This window comes from Euprymna scolopes, chromosome 40 (genome assembly GCF_053919585.1).
Source record: "Euprymna scolopes isolate OS-2025 chromosome 40, ASM5391958v1, whole genome shotgun sequence".
NCBI lineage: Eukaryota > Metazoa > Mollusca > Cephalopoda > Sepiida > Sepiolidae > Euprymna > Euprymna scolopes.
In genome coordinates this window covers 38,779,895-38,789,894 of record NC_136521.1, presented here as the reverse complement: position 1 = coordinate 38,789,894, position 10,000 = coordinate 38,779,895, and the positions used below count along the sequence as shown (strand labels likewise).

The following is a 10,000-nucleotide window of genomic DNA, read 5'->3' as shown; positions in this document are numbered from 1 at the left end:
AGTTTGTATTATTTGGGTTTACCAGACAATTGTTCTCATCTTTAGTGTTATCTGCAACCCCCGAGCTTCCTTAGGTGTAAAAGTCGCCATATTTTTGGCAGGAAAAAGTAGAGGTCTAACTTGTGATTCAATTTTTTGATTAAATCCATCAACCAATTGTAAGTTTTTTGCAAATCATCTCATATCAGTCTTGATAACATGTCGAAATTTTTTTAAAAAATAAATATACATCTCATTGAAAAGAACAGATAATACGAGGCACGCCCGTGATTAAACATTATTCAAACCAGTATCCTCTTGTTCTCGTAAACGTTTTGCTTCTAAGAATTTACAATTGGTTGATGGATTTATTAAAACCTAACCTGGGTGCCCAGTTTTGCTCGGGCGTTCGGAGATGTGTGTTGAGCAAAAAAAAAAAAAAAAAAAAAAAAACGTGTTTGTAGGCAGACAACCCCGACCCCGTACCTCGAAGGAGGAAAAGAACGTGAAAAAAAGTGACGTCTTTGCCGTTGCGTCCATCGCCAAAGCGAAAGTGGCAAAACTTTAAATTAAGGCTAGACAATCAAAAGAAGAGGATGACTTTAGAAAATATCTGGGAAAAAAGCGACCCCTCCGGGTAGAAAAGTGCTCAGTTGAGGATTGAGCAATTAATGTTTTTCAGTCAATTTTCTGATATGTGTCATCTGAAAGGTCGAGGTTCAAAACGATACTGATCTCGTGAAAATCCGTCGCCTCTGTCGAGAGTTTTGGGCATACATGCATACATTTAAACAGATGGGTGAGATTTATATAACAGAAAACTAATCGTAAGTAAGAAGTTTTCTGATAATTTATATGGTGTTATATTTTGCGTAAACTTACTTTACAATTAAATACGAAACCTTAGCGTGCAGAGCTAAGCCCGTCCTCATTATTTTGCTGCAAGCCCCATTGCGACATTTACACCCGAGGCAGATCGAAGTTTGCATAGAACGACACTTCTGCAGATAAGATGGGAGAAGAATCGTCTGATTAACCCAAATAACATAAACAATAAAAAATACGAAACCTTGGCGTGTAGAGCTACCTCCTTTTTCCTCGCTAAATGCATGGCCACTTTTGACCCAAATAATACAAACTTGCATACCTCATCTAAAAAATATATAAATTGTAATATGCCTCTCTATAGATATGTGGATTACACGTAAGTGAATTGAGTATCAACTTACCTTTTTTACCACTCACAGCGGAAGGTGCGTTGGGTTGTGTGTAGCTTGAGGGAGCGCTCAGTCCGGCCATAGAGGCGTTAGGTGCGTACCAGGGATTTGGGCGGGGCCATGCCTGGCCATTCAGGAGACCAAGTTTATCGTACATTGTAGTCCCCTGACCAAGAACCTTCTGATTTTCGCTTGCAAGATTACGAAGCACCCTGTTTATCGAAGATACCTGGAAGGGAAAAAAGACGCTTTTTTCAAAAACAAAGAAAAGAACTCCCTTTGCATACAAAAAAAAAATGCTTAAACAATTTGGCTCACTTTAAACGCGTGACTTTACCAATGTAAAAGACTTTAACCAATGTAAAAATACCAACGATCTAACAATTTAGAACACAGCTGCTAGACCTAACGAGTCGCAATGTGGGCTATATTTACCTTTGTTTAACGCAGGGCAGTTTAAAAAGATGAATTATGTTGTGAAAAATTAGATACTTCCGGTTTTAGGCATAAACGCATAAATGATTCTTAAATTTCAGTTTTCTTGGAGTATTGTAAAGAGTTCTGAGATGAATATAGACAAAGACAGCACGATTCGATAGCAAGATTCCCTGAATTTCAATTTCTTCTTAATATTCTTCAAACTTAATTCTCGAATTTGAGACATTTTATTCTAAGAATAAAATAAAAATGGCGTATTTAAGTAATATAGGAAAACCCGCACCGAGACTTTTAAAATGAGCTTGTATATCCATTAGAAAGATTAAAATTAAGGTGTAAATATAATAAACCTTCTGTCTAGAACCCTTCTTTTATTTTTGGTAACAATTAAACACGCTATTTTTATTTTATGCTTAGAATAAGATATCTAAAATTCGAGAATTAAGTTTGAAGAATAGTAAGAAGAAATTGAAATTCAGGGAATCTTGCTGTCCTGTGGATAATTATTATTATTAATATATATATATATATATATATATATATATATATATATATATATATATATATATGCTCCCCATATGGGGGTACTTATTTGGTAAAAGGGAACATTATTCCCAACTTGCATTTAGGTAAAAATGCACGTTCGTAAATAACTGAATTCATTCAAAACGTATCGCAAAAACAACAAAAAAACAAATAACATCTACGTAAATCGCGATATATCCGAACAGTCAGCGAGGTAGGCGAGTGGCAAGAGTTTAGGCTTCTTACCATGAGGTTACGATTTCGAATCTCGCTAGATTCAACCACTCTGATGAGTCGTAGACGACAAAACACGTTTCAGCGGATAATTATATATATATATATATATATATATATATATATATATATATATATTGTATTGGTAGTAATTATTTGTTTGTTTAAAACAAAATATATAAGTGTGTCACCCAAAAGAGTGCTCAATGTTTAGACAGAGCCAAAATAAGTGAATTTAGTTTAATATATATATATATATATATATGTCTGGCGTTGCTCGGTCGTAAAATACGCTTAAATATGATATCTTAATTTGTCCAGATTTCGTTTTGGAAAAGATAGAGTTTGAAAATATGGAGAGAAACAAACAAACGGACATACATATAGCCTTTTATATATTAGATATATATTAGGAAAATATTCCTATGATCAGATGCTCATACATCTTAATATATATGATGACCCTTACCCATGTATGACTAAAATTATCAAAAGAAACAACATTATTCGAATAAAACTTGATCTGCGCGTATATTTTGTGAGATTTAAAATTCCCGCTCCGCACCCGTTAAAATGTCTCTAATACTATTCTCTGTGTTAAGACAATTGCGCCCAATTAAACGCACGGGTAGCAACGATATCCAAACTACACGTCTCCCCGTAGTTGCATACAATATAACGGTGTATAAAGAATTAAAAAAAATAATAATAATAATTATTATAATAATAATAATAATAATAACAGCAACAACAACCACCAAATAAACGGAAGATAAAAAAAAATAATAATAATAATAATAACAATAATAACAATAACAATAATAACAATAATAACAATAATAACAACAACAACAACCAAATAAACGGAAGATAAAAAAGATGCGGAAAAATATCGCGTTCATTCGAAGAGGTATCCGACATATTTGTCGGCAATCGATTGTGAATAAGAGCTCCACCTGGTGGGCGCCCTCTAAAATTAATACAAGCTATCTGAACGATATCGAGCTCTGACAGCGAGCAATTTTGCCTTTCGTGAGGGAGCAATAATAATAATAATATTAATAATAATAATAATAATAATAATAATTTACAAACACACATACACACACACACATACATACATGCAGTCGAAACAGCCTCGATTGATACAACAAAAAATTGTCCTGAAACGTCAAGGAGATTGGAAAAAGCACGGAGGAAGGACACACACCAGTTCTTTCCAACCTCCAACACACCTTACATCATCAGTTTCAGAGTAAGCCGATCTTTAACATAACTTAAATTAAATAGAGGAATGATAATTTAATTTCATTTGTTGCAGCCTTCATTGATATTTACCGCAGTATAACCGTAAAACACCGTCGTCATCCACTCTAATTTCAAGAGATTTTTAAAAAAAAACAATTATTATTGAATTCTTCCAGGCATGAAACCACTTAAAGCAAGGAGTTAAAAAAAAAATATATATATATATATATATACTAGCATGGGTGCCCGGCGTTGCCCGGGTATTTGGAGATGTATGTTGAGCAAAAAAAAAAAAAAGTGGTCAATTTTTTTAACTTTGACCCCTATTATGACCCCTTAACATTTATTGTTTTGGACTCAAATTGAGTTACTAACTTAGATTCATGTCCAATTAATCTATATCTAAAATTGTCGGAGGAGTTTGGTAGAGTTCTCAAAGGTCAAATCGTTCAATTCTGACCCCTTAAAAGCCAAATTTCTAGACGAAAACCGATCACATCGATTTTCCCAAATCTCAGTAGTCTGTATATTAAATTTCGAGTCTGTAGACTTAAAATTGACAGAGTTATCTCCTAGGGAAATGTACACACACAGACAGACACTTTCACTCATATATATATATATATATATATATATATATATATATATATATATATATATATATATTACTTAAAGGTCACTAGTCAACAATAAGCGTTTGACAGAAATAATCTAAGCCAGGTTCTTCCTCTTTTATCATAAACATCGTCTATGGAAAATAAAGACTAATAGCAAAGATCAGGGAAGCCAGAGTTACGCAGTAGCTGATAGTAAACATAATGATCATTTTAAAAAAAAAATTTTTTTACTCTCCTTAAAGATGATTATGTGATTCTCAGGGATGCAATATTATGGCAGCATGTTCAAGGAAGAGGACATCTAGGGAAGAAATTCTGCTCATAAAATTTCGTTTGATGTTAGGCATACGGAATAAATGAATGTTACTCGCATTAGTGTTAGAAGGCAGGTTTTTTCGCCGTTAAGCTTTTTAAAAGGAGGAACTACTGATCGAAGTTCAATCGAGCACCAACCATGTAAATAATGATAGAAAAAATAGCAGCATCTCTTTTTGTAAGAAAGCTGTCGTAGAGAACACGAAATAAAGAGGTTTTTCCTCGAAATATATGACACACGGTCACATATATTAGATTACCGTGTAGAAATTTTGACGAATTAAGTAAGATTTACTAGAAAAATGCCGCTTTTTGTCTTTCTTTTTAACACGTATTCTATTCTCTTTCTTGCATTAAGATAAACTTCTCCATAATTTAAATGTTATTTCCATGACAACCATTTGAGATTAGAAACATATTATTGCCATTTTCATGGATTTTGCAGACTAAACAAAGACAGACAATTTGGATTCGGTATAATTATTTGAATGAATTGAGTCCGCGAAGAAGAAGTGCGCATGCGCGATAATGGACACAACATGTCGGCAATGATGATTTTTTTTTTCTTGCGTTGCTTTTTTTCTACACTTATATATATATATTTTTTTTTATTCCTGCTGATTTTTTAAAGAGAATGCGAAGGTTATGGGTTCGGGCGATCAATTTTAATTATTTGACTTCTGTATTAAGTCGCTAGACACGAGCCTATGTCAGTGGCATTATTGTTTCTGTCTTTTCTTTCTCTTGTAATGAAGAGAAGATACAAATTAAAAACCCAAGTGGGAAAACGTTGACCTCGAAACACGAAAGCTTCCAATCAAACTTATCGATCTTTTTCATTAGCAAACACATCCATTTGATGGTTCCCAGTCATCTAATTAGTGATGCTGTTTATCAGTAAATACACACACACACACACACACACACGAATATGCCATATATTTCGGCGTATAAGGCGACCGTCATATAGGACAAGGTATAAAATTGGAGCAAATTTTCATAAATTTATCATATATCGGTTGTATAAGACGGCTGCTAAATCACGACACCAAGTTTGTTTAGCCTAGGTTAGAGATTGCAACACTCGATATGCTATAAAATATTGGGTTTTAAAGATGATATTTTAAAACTTTAATGATCGTCTTATATGCCGAAATATACGGTGTATATTTTTCTAATTATTTTTGTGTAATTTACAGTCTTCTATACAAATCAGTCCTCTTCCTTCATCTTTCCTTTTCACAGAGTCGGCAGCATCATTCTTTGAGTGTAGTGCATTGTCATGAGTTATTATCATCATCATTATCATCAGCATCAACAAACCCTAATATTACTGAAATAAATACTGGAAATTATACCCATATATTTTACTATATTATGCATATTTTCTTTTCTACTTTTAACAACTGGTCCTTTACTTTTCCATATTTAAGCTTAACCATATTACTTTTCATGCTCGCTTTATAATATACCGTTAATTTAAGCAAATTTTAATAGATTTATCTTATATCGGTTGTATAAGACGATTGTTAAATCACGAAACCATGTTTGTTTAGCCAAGGCAAGAGATTGCAACATCGGGATATTATGAAATATTGGTTTTTAACGATGATTTTTTAACTTTAATAATAATAATAATAATAATAATAATAATAATAATAATAATAATATATATATATATATATACGAATTATAAATAAGTGTAAAAAATACATATTTGTATACATTTTACTTTTTATTATATTTATTGACATATAGAAATACACCAAAAACCGTTTTCTTTTTAAAAACAGAATTTTGACCGTTTTCTTCAGCCTTCATCAATTTATTTAGAGTGTAGGAGCCCCACTCTTTCTCTCTCTCTCTCATATATATATATATATATATATATATATATATAATTATTTTATTATTATTTCATGTATCAACATAAAACAGTTATAAGGCGGTATTTTACACATCATGGAGGTATGTATTAAGATATTATCGCCTGACGATTTCCTGCGGCAATGATATGGGAAAATCTCTGAAGCTTAAATGACGTATTTCATTAATTTCCATCTTGCTCGACTTACGTATTGAGCACTATTGAAATAAATACTAATAGTCGACACATCGAATATATCTCCTCATAACATTTGGATATATAAAGTATACTATGTGAGTATAGAATATATATGTCCGACAGCGACACATCTACATGTATTTAGTATGAGAAAGAAACATCTCTAACCTCTTAACCTAATCTTATAAAGCTATATACATAAATACGTAAACATTATATATATATATATATATATATATATATATATATATATACTCCTACACGCAAACACAATCTCTGCAAAGCGATGTAGTCACACAATACTTCTTTCATACTGTAAATGCGAGGACAGGTGTTTTCCGCTCCGCCATGAAAAATAAATATAAAAAAAAGTTGTTTTTTTATAAAAAAAAAAATGTGGAATGTCGAATGAAACACGATAAAAATGCCGGACCGGAGAAAAGACAGAATCATTGTATGTTTGAATAAAATAGTAGAAAGAAAGGGGCTGGATGAAATGGAAGGAAGGAAAGAAATGTGCGAAGAAAAAGAAAGAAAGATTATGTATAGAAATGAAGGTTGATGGGAAAGGGGGGGCATAAATGAGGGAAGAGGAAAAGAAATGAACTGAAGAATCAAGGCAGGAGAAGAAAAGAAACGAATGAAGCCGTAAATAATAAAGAATATGAAAAAATATATAAAAAAAATGAAATGTTTAATTCATGTCCCGTCATCTCAAAGAAAAAAGAGTTAACGCTAAGCAAACATTTTCTTCAGAACTGAAATATATATGCAAATGTGTAGCCACAAAATATTTGTACAAATAATATTTTACTATGTATATATATATATATATGTAAATACATACATATATACATATATATATGTACATACATATATACTTATATATAAGTATGTATATATATATGCATGTATGAATATATATGCATGTATGTACATATATATGTAAATACATGCACATGTATACGTATGCATATATATGCACAAACACACATATATAAATATACACACACACACACATATATATATATATATATGCACACACAGATATATAATATGTGTGCATACATGTTTATATATGTACACATCTATGCATAAAGATAAATATATATGTAAATGCATACATATGTACACATATATGCATAAAGATATATATATATATATATGTACCTACATATATATATATGCATATACATTTATATATGTCCATACATACATACGTGTATATGTATATATGTGTGTGTGTGTGTGTCTGTATGTAGCTAAATAATAAATATTCTTTTATACCTACGGACACTAGTATTTCTTTCTTAAGCTGTCATCACTGTAGGAGGTTACGATTCCTGTCGGTCGTGAAATTCAAATCCAGTCACGAAGACACTTTTGACTCTTTGCTAAAATTTTGCCTCTGGGCAATCAAAACAATTGCCACAAGAATGACTTAATAACTAATAAACGCACAATTTGAACGCTCACACGAGAGTCATGAACGTTGCAAAACGTTTCGCAAAAATCAAGACAAAATATTACATAATTGTGTATTTTCTCATGCATTACAATTGTTTCATAACTGTTTGGGCAATTTATATTATTATATCATTTAAAAATACTAAAAAAAAACCCAAAAAACAGACGGCCAAATACATAAATGTAAATGACTACATTCATAGTTTCTATTTTAAGAACAAACAGCTGGACCAACCTACACTGCTTGTTCTCAGGTAAGCGGAGACTTGGCGATTGATCGTCCACTGCCCAGATAAGAACCTGTTTAGCAGACAACGTCTATTTAAGATTCTTTATGTTCCCATTTTAACGGAAAAGGGATCTACAATCCTCGATTTCTTACCAATCGTCTCCAGAGAGAATGGCACATATCGAAGAGGTCAACTGACTTAAATATCGCCAGTTTATTTAGTAATTGGTAGTTTTTTAAATTTTTTTTTACATGAGTGTCATCACTTATCAAGGCCCAGAGGCCACTCGAGGATAAGGGTTAATAGGTATACATTAGTCATTGTGATTTTAGCATAGTAAACAGTGGGAATTTTGTAACTTGGATTACTTAGAGGGACGATTCAATTAGAACTTGTTCACATTGGACTTTTTCTTTTTTCTTTTTTTTCATAGGTATCAACACATTATCAAGGCCCAGAGGCCACTCAAGGATAAGGGTTAAAGAGTGTACAGTAGAAATTGGACAATATAATAATCATTGGTAATGAAAATTTGTTAAATTTGATAACTTATATGGAACGGCTCATCAAGAACTTATTTACGTTAGACTTGAAAACAACCATATTGTAGTCAGCCGGAAAGCAGGAAAACGGAAGACAATTCCACAGGCGTGCAGTTCTAATAGTTATTCCGTATTATTGGGATATTTCGGACTACTATCTTCGATCTTGAGGGCCATTTTCAGGACGGTTCGATTGATGCACCCTCCAAACTTCTTCAGGTGTCTTTTGTCCAACTTGAAACTATTTTTCCGAACTCAGGAATTTAGACAGAATTTTAAACGGAACCTTTTTATTTACTTCGCGAGGGTAGCATGCTCTAGTTCCGTCAACCATAACTGGGTAGAGCTAATAAGTAATATATATTTGTCCGTCGCCCATATTATGAATTGAACTTTCAACCATCAAAAGAATATCACTTTTACAATTGATTTTTATAACAACTCTAACCACTATGCCACGGGTCCTTGCGGTTTCACAAGATATACCTGAAGAAGGCCGGAGGTTAACCGAAATTATGTGAAAAATTACACTCAAGATTAAAATTAATTACTATCCAAATAATACGAATAACTCATTTCTAGAATTCATCAACGTATTTAATTGGAATTTCTGATTCTTATCATGGATTCCATTTAAACGTATATAAAGTTATATATGCTGTAATTGATGGAGGACGAGTTGTCTACCCTATTCACAAATGGAGTATAATCAGGCAGATGCTGAGGTAATTTCCGTTTCCGTCTTGCTCTTAGTCAGACTCCAGAGGTGGCAAACACAATGTCACGGATTGTGTTTAAACCGCGGGCAACACGTCCCTGATCTTGGGTGCTTGAAACTAGTAAAATTCATTACTCTAATTAATTTTCTTTTCTACGAGTGCGGAGTCAGGCACAAAGTCGATTTTTTTATGTGGAGAAAATCGAACATCTTAAGGAAAAGGTACTCTGGATGAGAACGAAATAAAAATTACCTCTATTTAGAAGGATTTTTGCTTCGGTGACAGAAGACAATTTAATTGATTCAGTGTTGGTTCGAGATGATCTTCTGGAAAACTTTTCAATGTTACGCCATGAAACGTTGTTAGCTATTTATGAGCAGTATAGTATACACGTTAACATCTCA

The 10,000-nt window shown here is 32.5% G+C and overlaps 1 protein-coding gene across 12 annotated transcripts in view; it reads right to left on the bottom strand.

The window, feature by feature from the left end:
* LOC145265495 (paired box protein Pax-6-like) overlaps nt 1–10,000 on the bottom strand; it is a 1,005,138-nt gene that overhangs the window by 124,976 nt on the left and 870,162 nt on the right. For all 12 annotated transcript variants that reach the window (XM_080121382.1, XM_080121379.1, XM_080121386.1 and 9 more), the window contains one exon: nt 1,209–1,425. In XM_080121382.1, coding sequence (XP_079977508.1) covers nt 1,209–1,425 — 217 coding nt within the window. The remainder of the gene's footprint in view (nt 1–1,208; nt 1,426–10,000) is intronic.